Source organism: Mus pahari, chromosome 1, assembly GCF_900095145.1.
Source record: "Mus pahari chromosome 1, PAHARI_EIJ_v1.1, whole genome shotgun sequence".
NCBI lineage: Eukaryota > Metazoa > Chordata > Mammalia > Rodentia > Muridae > Mus > Mus pahari.
The window spans coordinates 45,706,750-45,720,325 of NC_034590.1; the positions used below are offsets into that span (position 1 = coordinate 45,706,750).

General features: G+C 47.8%; 1 protein-coding gene across 1 annotated transcript in view; it reads right to left on the reverse strand.

The window, feature by feature from the left end:
* Window positions 1-13,576, reverse strand: part of St8sia2 (ST8 alpha-N-acetyl-neuraminide alpha-2,8-sialyltransferase 2) — a 74,533-nt gene that overhangs the window by 11,907 nt on the left and 49,050 nt on the right. Inside the window, exon 5 of the mRNA XM_021198314.1 lies at window positions 9,425-9,718. Coding sequence (XP_021053973.1) covers window positions 9,425-9,718 — 294 coding nt within the window. The remainder of the gene's footprint in view (window positions 1-9,424; window positions 9,719-13,576) is intronic.

A 13,576-nucleotide genomic window follows, 5' to 3' on the forward strand; every position in this document is an offset into this window, starting at 1 on the left:
TAAAGGTCCCACAGTCCATTGGTGTTCTTTCGTTGGCTGTACACTGAAGTCTCTTCTATGCCCTGGCTAATCTCAGGGTGAATTTGTCCATTTTGCATGACATTTAATTTCTGGCTTTACTTTAGAATTTGGGGCTGTTGTCAAGAGCTCGTAAAGTGCTTGCCTTGCAAACACGAGGACTGGAGCTTAATCTCTTCAAAAGCTGGAGGAGGGTAGCCTAATCTTTGAGCCTTACATCCTGTCCTGCACCAAGATACTCTATCTCAACAAACAAACAAACAAACAAACAACAAACAAATCAAAAAACCACCTTGGTTGGCACCTAAGGTTAACTTCTGGCCTTCACATGCACACTTATTACTTACTTACTTACACACATACATACACACACACACACACACACACACACACACACACACACACACACACACACACACACACACACACACACACACACACACACACAGTGAAGCCATGGAAAAAAGGGAGGGTTCTGGTTCCTAGGTGTCTAGGTCTCCAGGTTTATCCTACCCCAATAATCTATCTTGCTCAAGTATACTTCAAACATGACCAAGTCACCAAAAATTTCAGCGATTCTATAGGATGCAATCAATGGCCCCTGTCAGGCTGGACATATCTGCAATTTGGGGCTGCAAATCTTGCTCATCACTGCATTGTACCACCCAACTACCACCAAAGCATCTTGTTTTTTTCCCAAAGTTTTTCCTATGTTTTTGGTCAGCTACCAAATGTTCTTAGTTGTCATATCTCTTCCTGCTGAAATCTTCAGGTCCTCCATGAACGGCTTTAGTCCTGTGTGCTGATCTCCTATCACAGCACCTACCATGTTACACTTTGATTATCCGTTTGCCTGTCATTTCCTCCCTGAACTTCTAAATTCTATAAGGAAGTTAATTGACTTCTGTGATGGTTTGTATATGCTTGGCCCAGGGAGTGGCACTGTTTGGAGGTGTGGCCTTGTTGGAGTGGGTGTGTCACTGTGGGAGTGGGCTTTAATAACTTAGTCCTAGCTGCTTGGAAACCAGTATTCTGCTAGCAGCCTTCAGATGAAGATGTAGAACTCTCAGCTTCTCCTGTACCATGCCTGCCTGGATGCTACCGTGCTCCCGCCTTGATGATAAGGGACTGAACCTCTGAACCTGTAAGCCAGACTCAATTAAATGTTGTCCGTTATAAGACTCACATTGGTCATGGTATCTGTTCATTCACATCAGTAAAACCCTAACTGAGACAACTTCCTTTTTCTCTGTAGCCCTAGATCCTAGCATAGTGTGTGCATGAAGAGCATATTTCATAAGTCTTCAATGATAACTGGCCAACAGAGCTCACGGGTCACTGTGGCAGCACGTTCAGAGCTCGCTCGGCTTATTCTACTCTTCCAGGCAGCAAGCAAGACAATGCATGTGAAAAGTTAGCACCAGTCTAGACAGCATATTGCTTCAACAAAGGACTAAAAAACAAACCATCATTCTGGTTATTTGAAGGGCTTTTCCTGATACAGAGTGGATGCTTTGGGTGTAGAGAGACTATTTTTTTTTTTCATGCTTAAGAATTACCTGAGACTCTAATGGGCCAGGAGGACTCCAGAAAGATCATTTGTTGGGAGCTTAAACCTTGTGGCCAGATTCTAGAGTTTAAATTGATGCCACATACAAACAAACAGATTATATTCAACCTTGTTCATAATCAAAGGATTTCAGTTTCAAATAACAATAATCAGATGCCAGTTTTCACTAGACTGGTAAAGATGACAAATGTTGATACTACATTTTGGAAAGGTTTTGGCAAAGCAAGTATTTTCGGTAATTGTAGGTGAATGTAAATAGGTACTTGCCTCTAGGGAGGGCAGTTTGGCAATAGCCATAAAGATCAACAAGGAATGTATCCATCTCCCTTTTTAGCAAAGTCACTTCTAAAGAGCAAGCCCACGGATACAGATACTTTGCAAAAGTCATCAGACGTGATGGATGGATTCATCCATTACTGCAGCAAAGACTGGGAACAATGCCTCTGTTGTCTACACAGGTGATGAGCCAGGTGTACCACGTCTGGGCAGGCACCTTTGAGGGACCATGAGGTGGCAGGAATCCAGATGGGATAGTTTTCAGTTTAGAAAGGTGTGAGTGCACACAAATTCCCTATGTGTAAAAAGAGAAATAGTCACAGAGAGCCAGCTCACTGCTTGACTCCTGGAGGAGGATGAGAAATGAGGGCCTTCACTTCCTTTACACACACACACACACACACACACACACACACACACCACATGCACATACATGTACACAAATAAATATTTTCCAGTACTTGAATGTATCCCAATACTATAGGCAATCTTTTCATTTTATGTTTTTAAAATTTTATTTATTTATATATCTTATGTATATGAATGCTCTATTTGCATGCCAGAAACGGCATCAGATCTCATTGTAGATGGTTGTGAGCCACCATGTGGTTGTTGGGAATTAAACTCAGGACCTCTGGAAGAGCAGTCAGAACACATATAATTCAGCCAGAGGGAGGGAACGCAGGGATGGGCTGGATCTTTTCAAGCTCATTTCATTTAGAGGGAAGGCTTCACAGCCACTAACCATTCTGGCCTCCCCTTATCCTCCCCAGGGTGAGCGGGTGGAGGAGGCTATCAAGGTAGTACAGTCTATAAAGCTTATGAGGCGCCTTAACCCTGCATTTGAACTGTGTCTTGTACAACCTTATGCTCCTTAAAAGTCCCACAAACGTATTTTCTCCTCTCTTGGCCCTCCCCCACCCCCCCAAGACAGGGCTTCTCTGTGTAGCCCTGGCTGTCTTGAAACTCACTCTGTAGACCAGGCTGGCGTTGAACTCAGCAATTCACCTGCCTCTGCTTCTCGAGGATTACTGGGATGACAGCCAGTGTTCTTAACTTCTGAGCCATCTCTCCAAACCAGACAATCTTTCTTTTCTATAGAACATACATGCAGAAAGGCGACTGTAGTTCTCTGGCTATCTGCCCACTGGAGCAGCAAAAGAGAAGGGCATGGCTAGGGATTCCCGAGATGGACCGGGATGGCACACTTGGTGAGAGCTCCCCGGCTGATGCTGGACTATCCTTTGTCCTTTGTCCTCTGCACCTTCCATCCTCTTGCCCAGCTTGCTCTCTGGCCTTCAGGCTTCTGCTCACAGTGGTGGATGGCAGGACCCCACCACTGACCTTTCCTTCTAAGCCCTGGCAGAAGGGGACCTGAATAAGTGCCATTCCAAGGCAAGCCTCAACATTCCTGGTACTTCATTTGGCACCAATTCACCAAGTGTCTGCTCAGGGCCGGCGGGCTGCTCCCCTGCTCAAGGGGTGGTCCTCTCTGTGAGTCACTGCCTTCCCAGTTGTTGTAATTAAATTAGAACCATTCATGGCCAGCTGCTGACCAGTTTCCCGCTTACTGTGCCACACTTAACTGCCTGGCTGTCCATCCACTTCCTACACTCCTTCCTGGCCAACAGCCAGTCAGGGCACTGGGCCACTCCGAAGGCTGGCAAAGCTCTTGGGAGTGATGCTCCTGCTGGGACCTTGTTGGCATTTGAGGCTAGGCTTCGCCAGCCACTGGCTTCACATTGTGTTTTTTGCAATGCCTGGGTCACAATCTCAGATGGGTTGGATCTGGCAAGTGCAGCGATTCATTGAACCCAACAGCTCTGGAGGGGAGTATAACTGTTATGGACTTGTGTCCCTCAAATTCATCAGTTGAAGTCTGTCCTATCTAATCCTCAGTACCTTGGTGTGTGACCTTATTTGGTGATAAGATCTCAGAAGTATCCAGATTAAAATTAGACATTAGGATGGGCTTTAATCCGAGGGTGTCTTAGGTCCTTGTAAATGGAAGTGTTTGTGCTGTGTGAGTGTGAAGCCAGCCACCTACAGACAAAGAGGAGAGACTAAGATAGGTGTCTCATAGCCACTTCCATGGGGGCAATGCTGCTGCATCCTAATTTTGGGGTGCCCAGCCTGTAGAGTTATGAGGGGACCCATTGCTACAGTGTAAGCTTATCAGTCAGTCCTTTGCCCAGGCCGCCCTCAGTGAACCATGTCCCAACTCTGTGTGAGCAACATGAATCTGCCTCCTCACAGCCCCAGGAAGGGATTCACGTAACCCGGACATTTCAAAAGGTGTTGAAGATTTATCACTTCCTAAAGGAGCCACCTGTCTGCCGGGGCGGGATGTTCTCACCACTGGCCAGATGGCTTGTGCTCCTCACTCCTTTCCTCCACTTACCTACAGCCTCCCAGGCCCAATCTAGCAGTCCCTCAAGGGCTCTATTTCATCAGCCTAAAGTACCCTGGGAGCTCTTAAGTGTCTGATGAGTGCCCCTGACTGAAGGAGGATGTTCTGATGCACCCCAGGGCCTTCTCTTCCCAAACGTTTCAACTCCTTATTATTTTTTTTTTCTGCCACCATGGTCCTTTCCCAATCTGGTACCCCCAAAGCACATGTGAGTCTTCAAGTGGGATCTGGCCAAGCAGAGCAATGAAGTGATCTCTGACCTCCCTACCTCTGAAAGGTGCTAAAAGGTCTTCAGTTGTGCCCTGAGATCGTGCAAACCTTTGTGGTTAGCTATCTGTCCACTCACAGCTTCAAGCCACCACTGTTTTCCACGCCCAATGGCAGAATTTTGGTTTTGTCAGAATTTTCAGTTTCTTCCCTTAGATTAACCGAGACTCTGAATGTTGAGATTTCTATTAGAATCATTCCACTTGTGAATTTGTTAACGGAACCAACAGTGACCTATTTTCAGCCATCGGCAGAAACGGAGCCAGGGTCTGAGCCAGGGTCACAGAGGATTAAATAAGGCCAACATGAACACAATGAATTTAGCATCATTGGTTGGTCCGTGGTCATTAGAGAGTGGTTTGTCCATCTGTCATAGATATGGGGAGTGGCAGGAGGATGTGTAGAGACCTCTCAATTTCACATAGGCGGAGTCTGATCCTAGCTCCCCCTTCTCATCAGGACAATTTACCTAACACCTCCCAGTCTTAGTTTCTTTAAGAGAAAACAGAACTGAAAAGTATTCTATCTACAAGGCTGTTCCAAGAAGAAAGCTAGCATTTTTTTCTCCCTCATTGTCCTGGTTGTCAATCAGGCCACAGCTCTTTAAGTTGCCATGAAGTACCTGGTCACTGTAGCTGGCTTACTCCCTGTGTAAATAAAGGGACTACACAGATTCCAGCGTACTGTCTGCTCTTCCCTTCACCCAGGAATCGCAGGACAACTGTTACTGTTGGCTGAGCACACATACTTGCCATGTTTCTTCCAACCCTCTGCTTATGAAATCCTGGATGAATAGAATAACTTTCCCAAACTCAGGCTTACTGGTGTCCATTGTTTTCCTGTGTGTGTGTGTGTGTGTGTGTGTGTGTGTGTGTGTGTGTTTTAATCAGAGTCAAGATGACTGCCTCAATAGCCTTCCAATGCAGCTCAATTTAGAAGAGACCATGGCTAGCTGCTCAGAGAGTACCTAGCTGCTAGTCTCCCCTGGATGTTAACTGGTCTTGATCTAGTGATAGCAATGGTTTTCAAGTTTATACCATTACAAGGATCAGGTGGAAGACCGGTTAACACATGGATTGCTGGGTGCTTCCCCAGGGCTGGTGATTCCGTACATCTGGATGGTCTGAAGATGTACAAGCCTAAAAAGTCCCCAGGTGATGCTGATGCTGTTCATCCAGGGTCCATGCTGAAGGCCGTTAGCTTAGGGTGGCAAATGGACCTGTAGGCAAGGTATCAAGGATCAGCTCACTTTCTCCAGGCCATAGATCTACCCTCACCCTCTTTGCACAGAAAACGGGAGTTGAGGAGGAGGTTGTTTTACTTCTGTATTTTGTTTTTATACTTTGGGCAGTGCTGGGGATGGAACCCAGAGTTTCACATCAGCAAGAGAGCTGCACGTCCGTCCTGCCCCCATCTTTTGTAGCCTCGGTTCCTCTGTTTCTTTGGATTTCCCACCTCGGCTCTTCTCTTCTTGATATTATTCTTCTAGAGTCCCTTCGCCAGTCCCTGGCCATGTGCACTAGACATAAAAAGAAGCTGATGAAGAGCACCGGAAGAGTCCTGGCTCTGTCCCTCCCAGGGGGCCTGGTGTAAAGGAGCCACGCTATGAGGTTCACTTTTTCTATCCTTAAAAGAGGGATAACAAGACTAAGTCTAGCCTTACCATTCTATGGGATAAGGCTCAGCATGGCATCTGGCCCGTAAGTGAGAACTAAGACATCGTGTACCTGTATCTGTTTTCCTATTTTCCATTTCAGTTCCTTCACGCAGCATTCAGAACGTGTGATTGAAGAGTTGACATCCGAGCATGTCTGCTTTTCTTCAGAAGAATATCTCACATGCAAAGAAACAGCCAGGCACACCAGGGAAGACAAACCCATCTGGTCCAAGAAGGTTTTAAGAAGATAGTGTTCCTCTAGGTGCTAAGAGGTATCGAGACTCTGAAGTGTTCTGACAATTCAACTTGTCCTGCCTATAGAGAAAGCTGCCCCAGACCCTGAATAACTGTTGTGTGGACATAGTCTCTATAACAGGGTGAAATTCCCAAGCCCACCGAACTCTTCCCCTGGCCCCTGCAGATCTGGAAGTGAAGAGGCACAAGTTCCCACTGCACCTACTACCCTGGGGGTCAGATGACATGGTTCTACTCTTGGTTGTGCTGCTTAATGGCCGAGTCACCTTGTATGGCATCACTGGATTTTCCTGAGCATTCGCTAGCAAAGATACTAGCATACCTCCAAAGTAGGCTCTTATTTAAGATCCTTGCCAGCAGAGCACAAGATTCTCCAAGTCCTCACAGATATGTGTTGTTTTCCGGCCATTGTCTTAATTTACTTGATGACAGTTATGCTCCTAGGTGTGACATGATGCCCCACCGTGGTTTTGTGCTTTCTGTAGTTGTTGGTGATGTCGAATGACTGGTCATATTCTAATTATCCATTTGTATATCTTCTTTGGAGAAATGTCTATTTGAATGCTTCTCCCGTTTTTTGAATTGATTTACTTGTGCTTCTGCTGTTAGGCTGTACGAGTTCTGAATAGACCCTGAATGTTGGTCCCTCACCAGAAATACTACTTGTAAATATTTCTGCCTATTCTATGGGTTTTCTTTGTCACTTTCAGACAGAGCACCCTTTACGCATGGTTGGTCCCTCACCTTCTTCTCTACTACCCCCTTGACATCTCTTTCATGATTTCACTCTGCACCCCCAGCCTGTTCCTTCATCTCCAGTGAACATCAGGTAAAGCCACCCTGAGATGGAGGCGAGCTTTCTTCAGATGACACAGGCTGCCCCTCTTTCACTGGACTCAGTACTTCACAAGATGGAGGGGTCTGTCTGAGGAAATCCATCTCCAGGCACCTCCTCCTCCTCCTCTCCTGGTTGAAGGTGTGAGGTGGGGCAGTCCACCTGTTGCTCTTGCCGTATTCCCTCCCGGTGTGCTCGCAAAGAGAGCTGCCTTCTCCCAGGATCCACAGCCTGTTTGTTTAAAGGGCTCATTACTGCTGCTTAATGCTATTTTGACAGATGAAAGTGAGTCAATTATGGCTAAAAATAGCTCTGGTTGTAGAGGTTTCTTCCAGGTGGCTGCCTGCAGCCCCCATCCAAAGGACTTTTGCTCTTACTGCCAAAGGGCAGTTCCTTGTCTTCCATCATCTCCTTAAGTCGTCAGAGCAACTCGGGAAGCTTCCTTCCAGGAATAAATGCCCTTCAAGGAAGGGCATGGGGCCCAAGCCCTGGAGCTCAGGGTTTCTCTGACAGACCCAGTCTTACAGAATGGAGTGGAAAGATGCCAAAGAGGGTCTCGAGAGTCTAGTGTCCCCCTAGAACAGATAGCACTGTTTCACAAGCCTTGAGTGTGGCTACCCTTGAGGTTTGTCTCTACATCTAGCTTGGGGCCAGTGGGTCCCCAGAGATAACACATATTGAAATCTATCCAGCTTTGTCCATAGGTGTGAATGTCATCCAGTCGCTGTTTTTCATGAGCACAGGTCCTTTGTGGGTAACTCGGATGGCTTTCCCATTATTAGGTTGAAGGCCCACAGGAGAACGTTCCCATGTGCCCAAGTTAGCAGGGAGCCGGCACTGGAGGGCTGCTTCTGTGGAGCTGGGCTGTGATTGGCCCCTTGCTTGGATGGACTGTTGGGTAGGTTGGTGATGTATATTTGTCACAGATATCTCAAATTTATGTTCAAGAAGGTACTCAACTCTTCAGCACCTGCTCCCATCCCACCACCTAGGCTTCTTCAAGCTCTTATATCTCAGAGTATGGTACTACCATCCACCCATTTGCTTAGGCCCTAATCCCAAAATGATGTGAAAAGAGATGTACTCAATACTAGCTGTATCCAATGTCCCACCACCAGCCACCATCCGACTGCAACTGTGAGGTACACCGTGACCTAGACCCAACCAACCACGGGATGTCTGAGTCCCTGACTAGATGATTATTGTTTTTCTCAATCTTAAATTTTGGAGTGATTTCTTACCCTGTAACAGATCATTGGAACAGAGTGAGTAATTGCTTAGCATAGAGCTCTGCTGGCCATTGTGACCTAGGGTATGGTCCCAGGTGGTTTCCTGGTCCAGATTCCTGGTGGGTGAGTCTGTGCCTAGTCTCACAGTTGGGTAGAAATAAGCATGAAATTAGGAATTATCTGTTTGCCTGGGGCTATTGAAAAGCCTAACTGGATCAATGTGAACTTAAACGATTTTTCTTTCTTTAAAAAAATTACCTTATTCTTATTTTTGAGACAGAGCCTACTGTAGCCCTTGAGCTCACTGCGGTGCTGAGGATGACCTTGAACTCCTGATCCTCCTGCCTCCACCGCCCAAGTACTGAGTTTACTGCCACCATGCCCTGACTATGGAGTGCTAAGGAATGGACCCAAGGTTTAGTTAAAGAGTCAAGGGTGTGGGGTGACAAGTATGGTGACAGTGTATCTGTATTAGGTGCCCAGATGTCATCTCACTTAGTCTTCACACCCCAGCAACGTTACCCCTGCCTCCATACTTACTTACTGACAAGGAAATTAAAGTTCACAGAGCTTAAGGTGACTTATTGCCGTCACTGCTATTTGTTGCTGGTAGAGATCACCTACCTGAGATGGCAGATATGAGACTTATCAGTCACCATCTTCCTTTCCAAGTTCATTGCACCGGTTCCTACTGAGCCTCAATACGACCTCCAATTACTTTCTTAAGAGCGCGGGAAGGAGGCAGCTCACCCGGATGATACCCATTTGCCAATCTCCTTCGTTGCTGATGGAGGCTCAGCAAGGCTTGCTAAGAGCATTCGGCTAATGGGTGTGGAGGTGGAACTGCATCTGAGCGGCAGCCGTGCTCACCGTGCACAGCCCACCCTTAGCAATGAGGGCTACTCACCCTCGGACTGCGTGCAGCAAGCGCAGGGACGGGTAAGCCGTGCGCACGTTAACGTGGTGCTTCAGGATGAGAGCGTTGACCCACTCCACACGCTCCTTGCCACCCCGGGCCATGAAGGCAGGTATCCACAGGATGCTCCCATTGAGGCCGTGCAGCCGCTGCAGCAGCTTCTCCCGCCACGTGGCATTCACAAGGTCCTCAAAGGCCCGCTGGATGACGGAGGGGTTCATGGTCACTAGGTCTGTCTTGAGGCCCACATCCCGGGCATACTCCTGAACTGGGGCCAGGTTGCACCTGAGGGATCAAAGGCAAACATGGTCATTTGGAGAAGAGGGCCCTTCTTACATTGAACTTGACCCTGTCCTTGGCCGCTTCTTGCTTCTGTCTTCTTCCTCATAGATGTAGGATGCTTCATGGGTAATAAGCACCTCCTATCATCCTTATTCGTCCTCCTGCCTTAAATGTTTACTGAGTCTCTGCTATATCCTTAGACACAGAATGCCACTCTCCTAGAGGCTAATGTCTAAAAGAGGAGCAACAGTGCTTGCCCTCAGTCCCACAATGAGGTTGCTTTTTCACAGGTGACCCTTTACAGTGAGGGCTCAGAAGACAGATTTCCAGATTCAAAACTCGGATCTGGCATGCTTTCCCTGTGTGCTAATGGGCAGCGTTTTTTAGCCTCTCTGTGCTTTCTGGGAGCTTCCACGACTTTGGCTGTGACGGACACCACATGAACAGTGGGTCCTCAGAAGGCTGCTGGACTGTAATGAGGGCAGAGCCAGTGCTAACTGCTGTCATCTTTCTGTGGACTAGAGGACTGTCAGGTGTCAGAGCAGGGAGGGAAATCTAAAGGATGGAGGAGCAAAAGAGCATTGGTGGACAGGCCCAGGAAAAGAGCTTGTCTCCAGTTTGTAAAGTCAGAAGAATCCCACAGAGGCTTGTTAAAAATAGGATTTCCCCAGGTCCTGATTCAGCAGGCCTCAGAGCTTAAGAATTTATATGTATCTATGTATATGCATGTGCATACATATACTTTCTAAAAATCTCTTCCTCCTTGGGTTCCAAGCAGCTTTAAAAAAGAAAATAAAACCCCACCATGCTATGGGATTTTAGGCACAAGAAATTTGCCCGAGGGTAGAGGATACGGCGCAGCAAGGGTGTTCAGAGGAGGGAGTGTTGGGTGGGTCTGGCTAACAAATGTTACCTAGCAGATTATGACAGGGAACAAAAGAGCAGCCAGACGAGCTCTCAGAGGTTGGCTATGCAGGGACTTGGCTCTGAAGCCAGTAGAGAGGCATTTGAAGGGTCTTGAGGGAACAAACAGGGTGGGCAGATCTGTGCACCGCACTCTCTTGCCTAACTCATCAGCCTGCTCTTGAACTTCACTGAAGGACTGCCTTGGGTCCCTCCCTCAAGGGTCCTGCCCTAGGTGTACACACAAGGCTTCCTGCCTGAGGGCCCCAGGGACTGAGTCTACAGCCTGCAGGTTCTGTCTTCCCTGGAGGACCGGTTGGTGAGAAAAATCTTCAGATCAGTGGGTATACGTCTGAGAATGCACAGCAAGTATGTACAGTATGGGGGGGGGCTGGCTGTGTGTGAGGGCGGGGCCAGGCGCCATCACTTCATACACACCAGCTGGCCCTGCCCTTTAAGTGATAACTGTTCTTCGTTGGCTGGGAAAGGAAGTCGATAGCAAGGGGGCATCCCTGAGCCCTGGGTAACGCTGTGGCCACTTGGCTTGTACCCTTTCTCTGGTCAGTTCACTTTACTGTGAGCCTGTATTCATTTTACAGATGAGAGGAACGTAATCCTCAGTTGCCAATTAACTTGCCCAAATCCCCTGGGCCAGAAAGGGGACCATTAGGATTCAGACTTCTTGGTGTCTGACTCAGAATCTCATGAACTCTTCAGAGCCTCCCCAAATAATTCTTATCTCCACCTCTAGCTCCAGGCTTTCTATCTCCAATGGTAGCATAAAATTGTTGGGAAGAGAAATGCTGGGGACCTCTTCCGATGGCCCTGCTGTAGGCCATGGAGAGTGGGGCATGGGTACGTCCATCACAGTGGCCCATCTGGGGCCACCCATAGCTCCTTAGTACTCCGAGGCCAGCTGAGCCAGGCTCCCAAAGCTTTTCTGACAGTTGGGTCTGTTTGTGGGCTGACTCCCAGTCCTGAGAGCAGAGCCAGGGGGATCGAATCCTGTCTGGCTCACCGCAGACAAACACCAACTGCCCTGGGGCAAAGAGGGAAGCACAGGGCCTCTGGTAGATTTGAGGACAGGTTGGGAGGTAGGAAACACACTGATTATTATAATGACAATCTGAAAGGCCTCCACTGGAAGGGATCTCAGCATATTTGTACCCTCTGAGGGCAGGGCCATTCGCAGCAGAGGCTTCACACTTACATGGGGTGGGTGTGGGGGTCTGTGGGGTCCAAGCTTGCCCAATAATATGTGCCAGTATGGACACTGCTGCTGGGCATGGCAGCTGGGCCTGTGTGAAATGCTCTTTCCCACTGGCATGGAGTGCATGAAGTGTTTCTGACCTTGGTTCTGGTGGCTCTAGGCTCTGTTCAAAGAGAGTCCTAGGTGAGGGAGCTGCGTTGGAGATGGGCCTGGCTTCTGGCCGGAAGGGAGTTGGCCCCTTCCAGAAAGAGCTGTAGCCACAGGTTATGAGTAGAGGAAGCCTCAAACGAGGGGTAGCTGTTGTGGTTCTGAAGCGAGGCTGCCAGCTCCACAGCCTAACCCTGACTATAACTAGTCACCTGAATTTGGCCATCTCTTCCTCAGTTTCTTCACAGGAAAGGATAGTGCTGAGAGTTGAGTAAGCTCATAGGCATGCACAGGCTAACACCGGATGCTATGAGCCTGCTGCTATTAATAACACGCTGAGGGCACAGCACATCTTAAGGAACTATGTTGATGGTAATTTACTGTGTGTGTGTATGTGTGTGTGTGGTATGTGTGTATATGTATGTGTGAATGTGTATGTATGTGAGCATATGTGTGTGTATATGTATATTTATGTGTGTATGTGCATGTATGTGTGTATATTTCTGTGTATGTCTGTGTATGTGCATGTATATGCGTATATATTATGTGTGTGCCTGTATATATCTGTGTATGTGCAATGTATGTGTGTGTATATGTGTGTGTATGTGTGTATATGTGCATGTATATATGTATGTGCATGTATGCTGCTCAGAAGAATGAAACTGAGGATGACATCTCTCCTCATCCTGGCCTTGTAGTCTTGTGCCATCCTCTTGGGCCTAGCTGTCTCAGCCATCTCACATCTCAGAGCCTCCTGAACCGGCTCTGGATTCCCCATCCCGCCTCGTTCAGTCTGCTCTTCCTTGTGGGAGGTGCTACGTGCTACAAGTTCACTCGCTCCATGTGTCCTGTGACCTATTAGGACTCCTGGGGTCCTGTCTTTCAGTAGTTTTCTGAGGGAGTGGCAATGTTCTGTATGCCCCTCACATGGAGGGGGGCAGAAACATAAACAAGGAAAACCGATTTTGCAGACTTTGATGATAGAGGCGCCCTCCATTATGACCTTTTCAGTATTTGTTGTTGGAGTATGGCCCTTTGGGGTCGTCCTATGTTCTAGCAGGTCCTTAGCCTGGAGGTGATCCAGACATTGGTAGAAAAGACTACTGTCATCTCAGGAGCTCACTGGGGGTGAGCCAATGCAGCAGAAACATAGTTTATAGAGAATGAATACTCGGTGTACTATAATGTGGGGAGGTGGGGTATGTCCACATATGTTACATCATCTAACATTCATGACATCATTTTCTGTTGATTGTGTATGTGAGCTTGTGGATGGGTCAGCAGGGCAACAGCCTCTCCCTAAGGCATCCTGTATACCTCCTTTGGGGTCTTGTGGTAAATCCAGTCTCAGGCCCACTTCCTGCCCGATGCCTGTGCATTGAATATCCACCAGATACACAGCCACATTCAAGTGCGGAGAAATCTGAAAAGGCTTCATCACGGGAGATCCTCAGAATCAGCCAACGCAACCCAAACATTTCACAGTTGTAAACAAGGCCCAGGAAAGGGGGGAGTGATCTACTCCAAGTCACATGACAAACGACCAATAGAACCAAGAATGAGCTTCAGAACCCACACTGGGAACTGTGGGCTGGACCCTC